At 43.8% G+C, this 17,854-nt stretch overlaps 1 protein-coding gene across 1 annotated transcript in view; it reads right to left on the reverse strand.

The window, feature by feature from the left end:
* Positions 1–594: 594 nt before the first annotated feature.
* The window catches only part of LOC147905902 (uncharacterized), a 97,317-nt gene continuing 80,057 nt past the window's right edge, over positions 595–17,854 (reverse strand). Inside the window, exons 9-10 of the mRNA XM_087379862.1 lie at positions 1,742–1,984; positions 595–1,627 (exon numbers count right to left, since the gene is read on the reverse strand). Coding sequence (XP_087235988.1) covers positions 926–1,627; positions 1,742–1,984 — 945 coding nt within the window. The 3' untranslated portion in view covers positions 595–925. The remainder of the gene's footprint in view (positions 1,628–1,741; positions 1,985–17,854) is intronic.

Raw genomic sequence — 17,854 nt, forward strand, 5'->3', positions numbered from 1 at the left:
GTAAGTAGAAGGTGCATGCACAAGATCTTTTTTGGGATTTCATTTGGTGCTTATTATAGAAATCAAATTAAGAATGAAAACTGAAGAAATTACAATAGTATGTGCATGTGCAAACACAATGACTATGTAATGGAAGTCTATATAATGAGTATAAATTAGTAGATTCTACACATGAATGTGCATTTCCTCCTCGTAAGTTCTAGATCATCTTTCACCTTTGGGAACAAAACTACATCTGGACCTTCCTACACATGTATGCAAGTTAAAAAAGGCACTATACATATATATATATATATATATGGCAGATGCACATGTTACAAATTGATACTCACCCATTCAGAGTTCAAACCACCACAAGATAAATCTTTATATAATGATAATTGATCATCTTTTCTTCCATAGTATAATTCTGATCTGTGAAGAATAAGGACTGAATTTAGCAGGGTCGACGATTTTTATTCAGCTAAAATGAGATAGAAACCATAATACAATTATTTAGGACCTTGACCTGCTCTGTATTCCAATGAAATTGAAAGTAGTTCTGAAAGAACACATATGACATGATGTTACAGCATAAACAAATTGGGACCCAGCAGAATATTCAGCTCCAAGCTTGAAGCCTGTTTTTCCTTCTTTTCCTTGTTATGCTACAGGAATTATCCATCTGTGTAATCAATAAGAATACTCTGATGTAATAAAACATATTGATCACAAGATACTTACAATACTCAGGACATCCACTGTCAGGAAAATTTCCAGATCAAAACAACTCGAATTCTAGAGCAGATTCCCTTTCAAATACAACATGCTGATACTATGAAGCTTGAAAGTTGAAGTGTGATAGCATCACTATAATACATGCAAAGATCTCACGTCTGTATGTTTGAGTGCACATGTGTATCTCTGCGTCCATAGATGTGATAACTTAACCAGTTGACCAATCAGAATCATATCCAAGACACTGAGGAGCAGTTTGTAGTATAACTTTTGGGCTTTGTGCGAACACTAATTTATTGGTAGTGCCTATTACTGCCTTTTCCTCAAAGGACACAGGCTCTAGATTTTCCTTTCCAATTCCATTTTCAGCCTCAGAATTAATTTTTGACAAATTTTCCATCTCAAGATAATCAGACTTCTTTAGAAATGGAACTTCATCACACAAATTAACTCTTTCTTCTTTGTTATATTCCTTGACCATGCATGGAGATTGAGCCCTTGACTTGATCTGTGCCACTCGGTTTTGTGCTCTTCCTTCCTGAATCTCTTTGCTTACGTGGTCAAACATGTTTAAAAACTGGTGCACAGTTCTAAACAGATCCATTTGCCTCTGTTGTTCACCATTTTCTCCAAAAAATGCACAGACATCAATGAGACTTCTGAGAGCCTTTTTAAGCAAATCTTTGAGATTGACTAAATTCAGTGAGCACTGATCACAGAAAGGAAGAACTAAATCGAGAAATCGAGCTGTGAAGGAGGACGAGTCACTTGAATCACTTCTTGCATGTTGAATTTCTAATTTGACCATTTCCAAACCACGATTCAAATCTGTGATACTTGCATTGATATTTTCCATCTTTAAGGCTGAAGCAGGTTTGATATCCCTTAGCTCATCTGGGAGATTAAGAATCTGCATGTTTGAAAGGTATGTCAATCCCACTCAAAAATAGAGGAATATGTAACAACTGCAGCTATAACTGCTTTATAGGAAATCTCGAAGAAAGACCTCAAAAGGGTTTCATACCTGGTCGTCGACCTTGATGAGCTCTGCCACAACAAAATGCAAAAGTGTCGTCTGTTTGTTACTTCCCTTAATATCCATCAACTTTAGCAATGCATCCAGCTTGAAACCTTTTGCATCCCCTCTGCTACTGTCACCATTGAGGTAGTTTCCAACAGCTAAAACAGCCTCTAGTAGTTTAACAAAATGTCTACTGCATTTGAGTTGATCACATGCATGTTGTAGCAGCAGCAAATCTTGCTCTACCTAGAAAAAGATAAGAGCAGGTTGGAGAGTAGTGTCACTAGCTGTAACTGTGTTGGATCTTATGGAAGTGTCTTGAATGAGTTCATAACACGATTTAAAATGTTTCTGCACACGCACACAAATTTTGTTAATCAGATATGAACTTCAGACACAGATGTGTGATCGTCTGTTCTACAGATTGCAGTCCCTAGAACAGAATCTGTAGGAGCTGGGCACATAGAATCCATGCTCCTCCCTTACAGTGTTGACAAATTCGAGCTCTGGTGCTTCTGTTCATCTCCTTATGCTAAACATACATGACAGATGATGCTTCGATAAGAAGTAGCATCTTACAAAAGACACTGCACATGTGAATCCCTATGCTTGGAGATTTTATCTGATACGTTGCTTTTCCCTTATCGTAGCAAATGCCGTGCCACCAGAGGAAGACCCATTAGCCCTTTTACACAGAAGAGCAAGACCCTGAAGATAGAGCTGCATTAAGTGCTGCACATTTATGCTTCTCGATTGAATGGGATAAGTTACCCACTCTTCAAATGGGGCAGATGGATGGTCCCAAGTCTGCTTGGTTGACATAATGTATGGCAAGTGGCTGTTAATATGATGCTAGAGTTCACCATGATGAAGCTTGGATTTAAGGTCACACACTTTGGGCGTTCAAGGTGGTGATGGCAGACAAGAGAAGTGAGGCCATTGCTATGTGCATCCATTGTGGAGTCACTTTCCTTGCCAATGTCATCATGATGGGCATTACAAGTAGATTGTAACAAACTCTCCTATCCACTCCTGCTAGGTCGACCATGGTTCTCAGCTGCCCATCCGGCTCACCATCAACCTAGCTATGAGGGAATACCATCATTGACAAGAGGTCCTAGATAAAGGCAACAATTTGAGGAGGAAATAAGTTTGGAAGAGGAGCCTTGGTTCTAGGAGGAAAGAAAAAGACAGAGGAATCTTCCTTCCAAGATGAGACATATGCCTACTATGATGGCAGTTAAGCCAATTGCAATTTGGAAGTGCGAGACAATTTCCCCTTGAAGACAGACTTGCTCATGAGGACTCTAACCCCCTTCAATAGTGGGGCAAGAATGGAAACACCTGGACAGTTGATGCTGCCGAGCCGCCTAGATACATAAAGGTGACTCAATGGGTGTGGGAGTACCCAGACCTTTTGAGGCATGCAGAGAATATTTAATTTGGTTTGTGGATGATGTTTTCACATGGTGATACAAGAATCACAAAATGGTGGTAATTGATGGATTCAATATAGTTGATGGATGATGTGGGTGGTAATTGAGGATTCAATAATTGTTGTAGATAATCAAAATTTTCTTCCCTTGTATTGCCTTGAATGCAATGTTTTGTTCACTCTTATACAACCAAGCCTTGACTTCCCTTTGATATAGCGTTGGAGACAATGCTAGCGTATGCCATCTTTACAGCCATGGATAGATGCCATGCTTACAATCAAGTTTAAGTGGAATATGTTGATCAACACAAGACACCCTTTGTGATTCCCTGAGGCACCTGAAACTACATCATGACAAATTTGGGCCTCTGTATTGTCTTGGCTACGTTCCAATGGTTGATCAACAAAGTGTATTAAGAGAAACTTGGGCGATTCTTAAACGTATTCTCTAATGATTTCTCTACCTACAATGGGAGCAGTGCCTCTCATCTAGATCTCTTGGTTGAAGTAGATCATCTAGACAAGCCGTAGTGGGTGTTAGAAAATGGAGAAGTATCTCTATACTTCTCCATTTTCTAACACCCACTACGGCTTGTCTAGATGATCTACTTCAACCAAGAGATCTAGATGAGAGGCACATATATATATATATACCTTTGTACGCCTAGAATATATCCAATCATACAAATTTAGAAAACTTTCCTTGTGCAGATCCAACACTCTCTCACGAGCTGTCATTGCTCATCCTGTCCTTCCATTTGATAAGAAGCTCAAGAACTACCCTGCTGTTAAGAAGTCTCTCTCTAAAATCCAGAATTGCTTTTGGCTCATGAGAGCTATACACTGACAGGTAGTGTAAGCGGACAAGCTCTCAACAAAAATAAGCTATTACCTACGCCTAACTTCCCTTTTGGGTAACTCATATGAAAAACTGAAGTATCCTCACACCAGAAGGTAACTTCGTTCATCAGCTACATTATTAATTCCATCAATTATCCAAAAGGGAATGTAATAACAAGCTGTAGCTCACAAACCAGTCTGTAATGCCCCAAAATCCTTTGGAAGATTGACAAACTAGCCATCTGCAAACACTTGAGGTGAACGCTTCTGATTTGCATAGAAGTGAGCTCTATCCTGCACTATGCAAAGTTTTTCCTTCATAAAGTGCAACATATCCTGCAGCAATTGGAATAAATCAATAGCCATTTGAACCCTTTTTTTTCATACAAATAGTCCACAGAGCCTTAGATTGAAACCCATAAATAAGCACACAAATGGATATAGTGGGGCAGAATGGGACTGAAAGAGCCCCAAGCTGTCCCTCAAATTTTTTTAAAACAATGTCAGTATGCATATCGGTATACAGGTTGGTCACAAATGATGATACCAATGAAAATGTTCGCAAGTATATTAATGGATTTTTTTGGGTAAAAAGCATCGAGCACTGATGACTAAAGCTACGGTTCTTTCCTACGCTTTTATTGATGCGTATACGGATTCTTTTAGAGTTAGAAAACATTCCACTTCTTCACAAATTCTGTCAGAATATGTGTTGGAAAAGGGTAAGTATCTTCTAGTGAGCTTGCAAGATTTGATAGAGGTTGATAATCTTGATAAGACAAAGTGTGCTGGTGTTTTGGCTCGTTATCCCCTCATAGTATGGAGATCATTGCATGCATCAAACTCATATATGAGAAGTCTTCGTGTATGCAAGCTTGTCACCTACTTTAATATACCACATTATCTTCTTGGCTATAGTTTGTAGGATTGCAATGGATCAAATTGTGCAGAGTCTGACAAATTGTGGTTTACACCATGGAAGAATATGTAGAGGAGGTTGCAGAGGCTAGGTTGGGAAGACTTTATTTTCTCATCATTATAGTTCTGGTTTTCAATGTTTGCTTAGTGGTGCAAGAAATGGGTGGGAAAGTAGTGAGAGCTGATGACACATGCATTTTTTGCTTAGGGACAATAATGAAGGAGATACAATCCGCATTTTAGAATGCATTTGTAACAAAGAATATGTTGTCTGATAGGTCAAGAAAAATGGGAATGTGCATGATTACATTTCAAAAAATGTACTAATATATTAACAAGAGATTTGTGTTGAGCTAAGGCATTGTATAGAATTGCATAGTAATTGAATGCATATTGTACATGATATATGGAGATAGCTAAATGCAATAAATTAAGTTGAAGCAAGGACATAGCAATTTTTATATATTTTTTAAATAATAAAACAGGCAATGGTGTACATTTCAAATAGCATACTCTCCAACTTGTATATTCATAAGACTGGTTTACTGTTAATTTTATGGACATTTTTATTAGAAGGTTTGTGACCTTGCCATTCTTAGAGAATGGCATACATTCAGGGTCCTAACACTATTTCTTATCACCACCGTAAATAGTTAATATGCACATCCAGGGTCTCAAGGGGGCCCATTGATGCTCTCTTTATCCACCAGGAGCACAAACTTCATGATAGGGATTGCAACAAGTCAGGTAAATTACTTGTTGATTGCAGTTTTCTGCCCTTGGCACTAGAGGGGGAATTTGAATTTTCAGTTTCATCCACTATTCTCCCCTTGTGGTTAGCCATGGCACTTATTGCTTCCAAAGCACAGTAGATTATCCTTTTGCTTGATGGTGTCAAGATTGGCTTCAAGGGGAACATATTCTTTTTTGGAAAGAACTACTCCCTTGGACTGCCATTGCTGATTCTTGGGTCCTTGGTGGTGACTTCAATATGGTGGAGTTGCCCATATAAAAGAGGGGGAAGGGGTGATAGCCTTCACTCTCTTGAGAGAGCTTTTTGGGATGAATTGGTTTTTTGGTTTCGGGTTGTTGATGATTTTCAAGCATTGCCTTCTTTGCTCCTATTTTCCTGGTCAGATACGAGATTTTGATGCCCATCCATGCGCATATTGACAATTTTTATGCTGATAAATCATGATTGGGCTCTGGGTAGGGGTGGCACTATCTGCATTTTCCCAAGGGTTTGTACATCCAATCACTATCCGGTGACGGTTACTCTCTTTGAACCACATGCCACTTCTTGCTTTGCTAGTGTCAAGATTCCAAAGTCTTTCTATGCAAAGGAAGAGCTTTCAATGGCATTTGCCCATTATGGAAGTCCTATTTGTAGGATGAGGTGTGCTCTCTTCTTGCTTTGGCAGTAGCTCTTCTTCATACTAGTGAGTATTATTTATTGACCTTTTAGGGTCAAGACATGATGTCCTTAGGCACGCGACTGCCTTATGTCAGTTGGTAGTAGCCATGCATGGGTCCCATGAGCGCCTACAGTTGGCCCATGAGTGTCTTGCTGTTGACCATCAGATGCATGGGTCCCATGAGCGCCTTGCTGTAAGGGCTCATCAGCAGTCACTTCAGATGGGGGATAGAGTCGTTAAAGATATTTTTTTGCATTTGGTCAATAAGGTCCAGCTCATGAGGACGGAGATGCAGAAAGACTACCTTATGTGATTATGCCAGGGGTTTGGAGGGCGAGTAGTCCGTGTCTATACGTCGGCATAAAAGGGTGGACATTGGCTCAATGCCGATTTTCCATGCCCACTTCATCATGAAGAAGACTTCCATCCCGAACAACTCTACACACTTCTGAAGCGGCCAGAAGTGTGCCTGGTCAACCTTTGCCCCAAGTTCATGGGCGTGTCAAAGGTCCAGTCCCTGTGGCCCCATCCACTCGTCCATCATGCGTGAGATCTGATCTCCTAGTATAGCATCAAACACCACTGGGTACCACTTCTCCAGCCCTGCGGAGGCGAACTGGAATCTCTAAACTAGGTGTGTCTGGGAGCCCACTACGCTGATCGAATCCGGGGTTGCAACATCACAAGCGTTACCTCCAAGGGTAGAGGATAAGAGTTTGGAATCTCTAGATGCCTCCATCACAGGAGGATCACCTAGCTGAGCAACGGCCCCTACCACTTGGGGGGGGGTCTCCACGTATGGGCTCCTCCTGCTACTCTTCCTCAGGTGCCTCTCGAGGAACTCTACCCCTCTCTCCACATCTAGCCCTCTACGTGCGGCGCTTTCAGGCCTGTTTGCTTGGTTTCTTTTTCTTTTTAACTTGGGTCTAGTCCCCTTCTGAAGGGTCACCCAGGGTGTCTAGGACTCCTGTTGCTCCTGCTTGGGGGGGGAACTGAACTCTGGCCTGCTAACTTTACTCACCCTGTGGGGGTGGGGGCGGAGGCACTCGACCTTGGCCGTGGGGGCAATCTCTGGCTAGGTGACCCATCTGTTTGCAATGAAGACACTGGCCTGGTAACCCAGAAATCTCCATGCGCTAGCTAAGTGTACCCCCTTCCAGGGTCTCAAGGAGGATCAACTCTGGGAGGGACTCTCGGCTCTCAACCACCAGTTTGATCCTGGGGACCCCGTCATCTACTACCACTGATGTGGCCGAATCTGGCGGAGACTCCAGCACAGTGCCAAATGCTCGACCAATGGAGGGGAGGATGTCTCGATATTTCTTTGGGAGCCCTCGAAAGTAGAGCGTAAGTGAAAAACGTGTGAGTGTCCATGTCCTCCACTGTAAAGCCATGGTACCAGCTCAGCTCGATGAGGAATACACCTCTTCCATAGATGGTGACTTCATGAATGTGGTCACTCTCTAGTGCCAAGCTCGCCTGGATCCACTCTTGCACATGTCTCCTTGTGGGAGTGAGGCCCACAGTTCTACCCACGATCGCCTTCTCTTGGAGGGACTGAACTACCTGCTATACCTGCTGCTTGTCGGCTAGGGAAAGAAGAACCTTAATGGCTGTGGAATTCAAGGGTGTTGCCATAGAGCCCCTCTAGCCAAACCAAGGGTCACCCCCAAGATTTTCTTTTGCCGAAGAAGCACAAACACTCCCGTTGTAGGGGGGAAAGAAGATAAAAAGGGGGTTGGGGGCGGGCGGGGGGGGTGAGGCGGAAAGATGTCAGAGGAGGAGGCAGACAATGCGAGGCGAGGAGCGGACGAGGGCAAGTTGAGGGAAGGAGAAAGGAGGCAGGGAGTGAGGCGGGAAAAGGAAGAGGGGCAAAAGATGCCTAAGTAGGCATAGGTTGCACAGGATAAAGGCAAAGCGCCGCTTGTTTCTAATGGGATTGCTCCTACTTCTTTGCCTTCCACCTCTCAATCTAAAGGCAAAGAAAAGACTTTACTGAAGTCTGGCAGACTCCGCGCAAGACTATCACAGCCAGAAGGTCATTACCTCCAAGCACATGGAATGGTACTGCATCTAATGGCCATACTCCTGAAGAAAATTCAGGTGTTGGCATTAGTTGGGCTGTTGTGACAGCCAGTTGCACTCTTTTTCCTGAAGAGGATGTGGTGGGTTTGTTGTCTTCTTATTAGGCACCTTTGTCACCTCAGGGTAGAGGTTCTAACCCTGAGGTGGATATGCAGACTTGAGTCGGATTTCCTTTCAATGTACATAACTATAAATATGTTATCACAAATCAAAAGTTTGACACTCAATGTACAGGGTTTGTGTGATGCTAGAAAATGGAAGATAGTATGGGTGTATCTAAATTATTTGCAACCTGACATAGTGGCTCTACAAGAGCATAACCAGCACATGCACGCTACATAGCATGGTCATTTTGTTGGTTATGATATCTTTTATGTTGGACAACGTTCTTTTTCAGGAGTGGTCCTTTTTTTTTTTCCTCCAAAAAAGAGACTTCTATTAAGTAAGGAAACCCGCTAGAGCAAGCTCTGTGCGGAGATACACCATGCTAAGCATGTAATAAAAAACACCTCAGAGGAATGAGGTAGAAAGAAACCAAGGCTAAGGCTGAAAATGCCATCTCAACCCTATAGAAGTCTCAGCAAAGAAGGGAGAGTCTCTCCAATCTCTGAGAAAAGTAACTCTCCTGAAGGAGGCTGCTAGAGATGATCCCTGCATGGTCTCCCAAATGGCCATTAGAGAGTGTATCATATCTGTCCAAGTACTGGCCAAGATCTGAGAAGGGTGAACCTGATTCCAAAGCCTCGGTGCATCTAGCTCTCCAAATGTGCCATGCTGCAATGCTAGCTAGGATCTCCCATGGAGAGTCAACCGAGGAGTGAGCAGCCCTGAAAAGAGTGGCCGGAACATCCTCTAGAGAGCATGACTCCACAAGGTGTCGTCGGATGTGAAGAGCCCAAGAGGAATCAAGTCTCTCAAAAAATACCTGGGGCCCTGAAAGAGTAAGCCAAGCCACTAATCCCCAGGTCATATAGAAAGGTAGGCGAACAAAAGTGCTGAAAAGTCTTGCAATCCCCTTCCATATGATTCTCGCCTGTCTGCAATCCCAAAGGAAGTGTTGTATAGTCTCCAAAGCAGAAAGGCAGCGAGGGCAAGAAGGGTCAGCTCCGAACTTGGAGCTCCAATGGTTTACTGCTATCCCACCATGAATAGAAAGCCAAAAGAAGAGAGTGATTTTTCTATTCCGGTGGGATTTCCAGAGTCTCTACTAAAAAAATTTCTGCAAGTCAGCACGAATCTGAAAGTTCTCCCAATGATGAGCTCTGGTGGGCCTCCAACCCCTACAGCTGAGCTGGAATTTCCTGGCATTACTGATTGGGACACCTCCATAGAGCCACAGCCTCCATGAGCCAAGGGCGAGGAGAAGCGGGTCAGGATCCAAGTACCACTGTGAAAGAGAGCCATGCTCCATGAAGCCCACTATCCTGACTGGCTGAAACGGTACCTCCAACAAGATATCGTCTGTGGATCTGAAGAAACATCAAATACTAAGGCATCCTCATGTGGGTCAAGAAAAGCAATCACCTGTAAAGGAACTTCAAATCTGGAAAATGCCCCCATCTAGGTGGAGCAAGTAATAGGCATGTCATCTGTGTCCACCCAATCCAAGGGCAAGGCTGCATCAATCTGTTGGACTCTCCCTGCACTCCCTCTGAGATTAAGAACCATTTGGGCCTGTCGGTCTGCAGGAAGCTTCCTAAAGGCTTTCCATGCTCCCACTGTAGATGCAGGGCCCCCCTCCCATCTTGGCCACTGCATGTAAGGAGAAGCTCCAAGTGGTCTGCCAAGCTCATCCAAAATCCTGTCATTCCACATGATAGGCTGCCTTTCAATCTCTTCACGGGTGGATGGGGGAATCTTGCGAAGAGTACTCCTGAAGCTGGCCCATGCTTTCAGGATAGCAACCATAAGAGGGGAAAAGGGAGACCTGACGTGGGCTGTGGTGAAAACCCATCTAGTACTGTGTGTCCAATCCTCTCCTGAAGTGGGCGTGCGAGACTGTATCCATCTGATAAAAAAATCCTTCCAAGGCTCTTGCCCTGGCATAAGCCTCTCACAACGAACTTGCAGAGTAAAGCTCTGCACTGTAGATCTGGGTCGATGATATTCAAACCCCCTTCTCTTGTAGGAAGAATCAAGGTCTCCCAAGCCACCCTGGCTGTAACATCAGTTATGTCAACTAACTGTCCAGGAGCTCTTCTTCCCGGCAGATAGCAAGCCTCAGCCCATAAATAATAGCTTGAGATCTAATGTAGATACTCATAGCTTCTGCCACAAACTGAAAAAGAAACGCGCCAAGAGGACATCCCTGGCGGACGGATCTGGAAATCTGAAACCTATCCCCTCTTACCCCCCCAATGAGCAACTGGCTATGGGCTGATCTGTAGAGAGAGAATACTCCTCTAATCCATGCATCTAAAAAACCAAAGCGAGATAGAGTACCCTCTAAAAAATCCCAGTCTACTCTATCGTAAGCTTTCTCAAAGTCCAAGAGTAGAATGGCCAAATCTCTGGCGGCTCTGCATGGCCCCATTCTGAGGCCTCCCAAAATGAGAAAATATTATCAAAAATACTTCTGCCATGCACAAACCTTGTCTGCGTGTCATGAATCAAATCTGGAAGAAAAACCTGTAGCCGTAGACTAATGGCTTTCACCAGAATCTTGTAAAAAGTGCCCAATAGAGTGATGGGTCTCCATTGAGACACAAGATTCCTATTACCCCCCTTTGGGATGAGATGAATGAGACAATCTGTAAGTGAGTCCGGCATCTCACCAGAGTCCCACACGCCCTGCAGGGCTGATGTAATGTGATCACCAAGCTGCTCCCAAAAAGTTAAAAAAAAGGAGGAGGTAAGTCCATCTGAACCTAGGCACTTGCCCTTGTGAAGGGCAAGAAAATGCAGTCTTGAATTTTGCATTGGTGAAAGGTGCATCCAGAGAAACATACATCCAATCCTTCACCAATACAGGGATACACTACCAAATAACCTCTCTAGCATCATCAATGGCCTGTGTGCCTGGATCTACAGTAAGAAGGGACGCAAAAAAATCTGAAGCTACATGCATGACAGCATCAGGATCTGACTGTAACACCCCGTTTGAGTCAACAAGCTGCGAAACACTATCTCTACTATGTCTGGGCCCATGAGTAGAGAAAAAGTGTTTGTTGACCCTGCCACCCATCTGAATCCAAAAGGATTCCCGTGCATGAAAGGCATATTCTGCTCTCTGATCCAACAATGTCTGCAAATGAGCCCTTGCTGCAGCAAGGCGCTCCTGAATCCAAGCATCTGTGGGCTTCTTCTGCTCTTCCCTCTGAAGGGACGCTAACTGCTGGCGTATACCAATCTCACATCTGAGAATCTCACGTCTCGTAGAATCTGTGACTGTATGATAATAGTCACTAATTCCGGATAAGGTTCCGGATAAGGCTGCAGCTACCTGAGATGGGTGGACAGCTCCACCCTGTATGTGAGAAACCCAAATCTGTAAAATATCCTCCGTGAGGCACTCCTCTGCATAAAAAGCATCCGAAATCCTGACACTGGCAGAGCGTCCTCTCCGATGAGGCTCAAGAATCTGTAACACCACTGGAAAATGATCTGAGGTGGAAACCCCAGTAGAAATGCATACAGATCCTCCTTTGTCAAGTGCCCAATCGTCTACATAAAATCCGTCATTTCGTGCATGAATGGGCATGTGTATTCTCCTGTTCGACCAAGAGTACAAGAGTGACTGTGGCATAATATGAAAGGCATCATCCAACCAAGTGTCCTTGCCAATGAACTGAAAGAGGAAGGCATCCCAGGCTGCCCTCTCCAAAGAATGCATTCCACCCTGTCTGTCTCCCTTTTTGTCTGAACAATAATCCATCTACCATGGCGATCCTTGAGAGCCACAACAGGTTGAAGGTCGTGCTTTACCAAAAAAGCCACACCAGAAAAGGAGTGCTCTCCAGCATAGAAGATATCATAACCAACAAAATGGCCTATTTGACCAGCATACATATGCTGATTATGCTCTTGCAAAAAGCAATTATATCAGGCTGCAATTGCCTGATATACATCCAGACCAGTTTCCATTTGCGACCATCACACATTCCCTGTACATTGAGAGCAACACACTTCAGATGATCAAGCATATTTACAGTTATGGGACAGGTATGTACAGCAACTAACGGGCTGTCTACGTCTGCATTTCCACCTCAATGTCCGGGCCTTTGCCCTAGGATGAAGCATCTCAGCCTAAGGAGAGGACAAAAGTGCAGCAACTTCTTCTTCAGGAAACAAAGTCCGATTTGTAGTCACAGCAGCCCAAGTCAAGCCAACACCAGAGTTTTCAGCAGGTGTTTTCCCATGAGAGGATGCACCACTTGTAGAAATATAAAAGCAAGAGCTAGAAACTAGAAGACTAGAAGTGAAATAAGAACAAGATTGAAGGACAAAGAGTTACCTTGAGATGAGTGTAGACAAGACACAAGCTAGATAGATTGCAATGATGTGACCCATGAATATATGGGCCAAAGTACAAGACATAGAGCAAGAGTGCTTATGGGATAATTGTAGAGGTGCCACATGGCACACACTCAAGACACAAAGACTAAACTGAGACTAGACAAATGTAGACTAGGGAAATAGTACACCTAGTGTGCACTTATCTCCAACACCCTCCTTAAGTGGACACTAGGAGTAAGACAGAAAGAAAAGACTAGAAGACAGACATAAAGACCGATAGACTGAGAGACAAGACAGAAGACATGACAGACAAAGATCCTGAGACACCCCTCCTCAAGTGATATCCTCATATGGGTCCACAAGGGTAGGGACAAGATGGATCTAAAACAAAACACAGTTAGATTGATAGACAAATAGACAGACAGACAAGACTAGATAGACAGAAGACTGACTGTAGACAAATAGATAGACCTTGAAGACATTCCTCCTCAAGGGCAAACTCTTCCTCTTGGGTAGGGACAAGAGAGAGGTCCAAAAGCAAAATGAGTAAGACACTAGAACCCCTTGACCTACAAGATCTGCTGATGGAGATGCTGCAGCAATATGGGCTGAGGTAGATGCAGGGGCTGATGTAGAGGATTTGGAGTAGTAGTCCTTCTCCCGGTGATTATCACGGCCACAAATGGTGCATGGATGAGCCTTGAAGCAGTCCTTCTCCATATGATTAGTTTTGCCACAATGGGTGCAAGGCTTTCTTACCTTAGAACTTCCTTTCTTTGCTAAAAATGCAGTGTCAGTTACCTTTTGTTGTTGAGTTCTTTCTTCTTCTTAGAGAGCATTGATGGTACCTTCAAGAGTAGGATTATTGTGATACTTGAAGCTAGTGACAAGAGTAGCATAGGTGTCAGGTAAGCTTTTGAGAAGCACAACAATAGCAATATCTTCGGAGATGGGGGACTTCACTGATGCAAGCCATAAGACTGCGAAGATAATTGACATGAGAGGCTATAGTAGCTTCCTCCTGCATATGTAGATCAAAGAATGAGATCATAAGTGCAATCTTAGAGTTTTTAGATCGGGGTCCAAAAAGGGTATCCAAAGTGATCCATGCTTGAGAAGCAGACTGTATGTCAGAGATGTGATGAATGTAATCATCTCCAAGACTGAGCAAGATGATAGCATAGGCTTTGTCATTCTTGGCAGTGGAAACATAAGTGACAACTTGCTCAATGTCGGAATCTTCGGGAGCAGCACGGTGAACAACGTCCCAAAGACCTTCTTTCATAAGATGGCACTTGATTTTGATTTGCCAAGTATGAAAGTTGGACCCATTGAATTTGTCGATAGACATGAGAGAATGATTAGAAGAGGCCATGTGGGAAGGTCTTACCTCTTGCTAAGATGCAACGGCTATTCCCTTACAAGATTGCAGAAATGAATGAAAGAAGAGATCCAAGAAGCCGGCTCTCTCACCACTTGTCAAGGCCATAGCATGTGACAGCCCATCGAAGCATGAGGAACCAGCAGTTTGCAGATATGAGGATAACAAAAAGGACTGCTCAGCAAACTGAAGGAGACAATGCACAGTACCTTGTAGACTCTTCAAGAGGAGGCGATGGCAGAACTGAAGTGAGTAGAGCAAGTGGCAGCAGATTCAGCAGGCGGACAATTGTAGACGGATGAACAGGGACAGAAATAGGGCGGCAGCCAGAGGTAAACAGCAGCGGCTGTTTGCAGGGATAGGCGGCGGCCTGTTGCAAGGCTGCTACAGCAGCATATATGAAGATGGCCGTAGCTGGAGCAGGAATACGTGCAGCATCAGGAGCAGAAATGAGCAGCCAGATTTGGAGCTACTAGTGTCGGGGCAGAGAAGGGCGACCAGCAGCTGGAGAAAAACGTGCAGAAAATGGCGGGCAGATTCCGAGGAGAGGCGGCCTGATGTAGAGGAAGATGACAGGAAGGGAAGCTGGCTCTAATACCATGTAGAAATATAAAAGCAAGAGCTAGAAACTAGAAGACTAGAAGTGAAATAAGAACAAGATTGAAGGACAAAGAGTTACCTTGAGATGAGTGTAGACAAGACACAAGCTAGATAGATTGCAATGATGTGACCCATGAATATATGAGCCAAAGTACAACGCATAGAGCAAGAGTGCTTATGGGATAATTGTAGAGGTGCCACATGGCACACACTCAAGACACAAAGACTAAACTGAGACTAGACAAATGTCGACTAGGGAAATAGTACACCTAGTGTGTACTTATCTCCAACACCACTCCAAGTCCGAGAAGGCAAAGGTCGCCTGGGGGAGATCACTTTGCGAGGAGCTTGCCATCCATCAGTCAAATTCTTTTCCCCCTTCACCTGAGGTGGAGAGGACAAAGGCACAGGAAAAGAAGCATTACCATGTGAGATAGCCGAGACTTTGCCTTTGTCTTGAACAGAGAAAAACCGTTTGACCCCTTTGTTTTTTACCACAGAAGAGGCATTTGCATTCTTATTCAAAGACTGAACCATTTCAGCTTGCACTGGCATCCGTGGAGCTCGGGAAGGGCATTGTGAAGCCATGTGCCCAAATTGCTTGCATTCAAAGCAAGCACCTGCAAACAGCCCCCACTTGAGCTTGTAATAGGCACTCCCCAAGGAAACATTATTCACAGTGACCGAATATGAAGCTCGAGTGGGATGATTTGTATCCCACAAAATGCAGAAGCGATTCGAATTTCCATTGGGTCGTGGTGGACATACCACCTTACCGAGCGAAGCTGCAATTTTATGTAGAAGAGAAGACAAGCATTGAGGAAAACCCACAACTTCTACCCAAACAGGGCAACGATGCCGAATCAATGCCTGGTAATCCCGGGTGGGAGACCAAGGCTAAACATGGACCTTGCTGGCCATAGAAAAGAGGAGAGTGCTCCAGCAAAACCTGACGATGCTCCTCATCAGCCATGATGATCTCAAAAAAGCCCCTCGCTGCATAATGAACTTTTTTGACATAAGAACCACCCAGAGTTCGAGTCAACCGATTCCCAACATCTGCAGCAGCAGGCATCCGTCCTAGGAAGAAAATTATAATGGCATGCTTTGCATACTCCTTAACTGGATCAAATATATCATCCACTTCCACCATAATGCTAGTGGTGGGAAGTGGATCTTTCCAACCTTTACGGGTGTCTTCAAACCCTTCATGCATAACCTCATAAACAAGCTGAGCCTCAGCACAATCATGAAGGGAATCATCTGAATCCATCACCTGTTTTTGTTTCTTGTTGGAAACCAACTTGTCTTTGTGAAAGGTTTTCTCATAGGAATAATCCGCCATTCGAGTTAAGGAAAAAACCTGGAAGCAGCAACGCTTTACAAGGAGGAAAGCACAGCACGTACAAAACTATACTATGTTTTCCTGGTTGTACGAACGAAATCGTGCGGATTTTAAACAGTACGAAAAAAAGTTTTCCCTGACAGGCAAACTGTATGGACTTCCCCAACTGTACGGACTGTACGGCCAAAATCGAAGGGATTTTTTGACCGTACGGATTTTCGAAAAAAAAATTCCCTATCAAGCAAACTGTACGGGATGTACGTATTTTTTTGACTGTACGGACGAAATCGTACGGATTTTTGACAATACGAAAAAAAAAAAATTTTTCCGAATTTTCTGACAAAGCGTACAGGACAGAAAACGGATGTCAAAAGGAACCTCGAGGGTGTCAAACTGAGGGAGAAACAAGCAGGTGTAGCGTGGGAGCACGAGGGCTAGCACGAAATCTCTCTCTCTCACGGGAGCTCTCTCTCCACAAGACACACACTGTGAAAACACACACACACATTTTTTTTTGTAATATCCAGTGCAATATATTTATATGTTCATAAATTTACAAGATGGAAAGTCTCCGAAATGGAGAGGATCCCAAAGATCAGAAACATAAAAAGAAAAGCTATATGCAAGAAGTATCCATATCACCCTCATGGCAGGCATCATATAAGGATTGCCACAATGAGGCTCAGAAAGATTCATATGACTTGTGAATCTGTCGACCTAAGTATGCCAAATTATGCTCTCTCCAAATTGTCGAAAGAGCCCAATATCTCACCCAAGAGAGAAATAGTGAGTATTGAGACAAAGACCTCATAACTCTGCCAAAGAGCCAGAAATGTTTCCCACAAATGTGACTCGGGAAACGGAGCCGAAGATGATCTGAAATTTTCCCGAGGTTCCTAGAACACGGGCAGTGCCAAAGCAAATGAGGGACAGTCTCTGAAGGAGCCTGACATCTTAAACATGTGGATGGTGCAATGCGACGTTTGGCAAGCATGACTCCCACTGACAATGTGCCTGTCATGCATCTCCAAAGAAAAAGTCTTTGTTTCAATGGCATTTTACACTTCCATAATATCCGGAGATTCTTCTGCCACCATGAGAGGGGCTTCCTTATATGCCACAGAGTATTAGCATATTGCTGAATCCATGGAGCAGGCTGAAGAAGCCTGTAGACTTTGATGGAGGTCAAGGCAGGAAGAGGAACAGGATACGTGCATGTAGCAGAGGGTTGCAATTGCCAATCCATAAGCATGTCTGTGTCAGCCACAGGAGGAACAGGTAGAAAAGGATGTAACAAATCAATAATTTTCTTCCATATGGACCTATGGTCCATTCCCAATGCATAGGAAGCAGTGGCTTGGGGAAAAGATAAGACATAGCCCTGATTATCTACCACATCATTTATGTATCTAATTCCCAATTTCATGAGATTGTATGCCCAAACAGGTTCCTGTAAAGCGAGTGGAATGTCAAAGATGGCACTCCAATGAATACTTTCTTTCCTCATTGAATTTGTCCCCGAGCAATTATCAGGAGCCCATTTGACCTTAGAAAGTACTTGCTTCCAGTCAAGTATCGGAGCAGTAGAGAAAGGACAGCCAGGTATCTTCCCTACAAATCTCCCAATGACAACCTCCCAATG

The sequence above is a fragment of the Dipteris shenzhenensis genome, chromosome 1 (assembly GCF_047967505.1).
Source record: "Dipteris shenzhenensis isolate YYH24624 ecotype China chromosome 1, Dip_SZ_1.0, whole genome shotgun sequence".
In the NCBI taxonomy this organism is placed as follows: Eukaryota; Viridiplantae; Streptophyta; class Polypodiopsida; order Gleicheniales; family Dipteridaceae; genus Dipteris; species Dipteris shenzhenensis.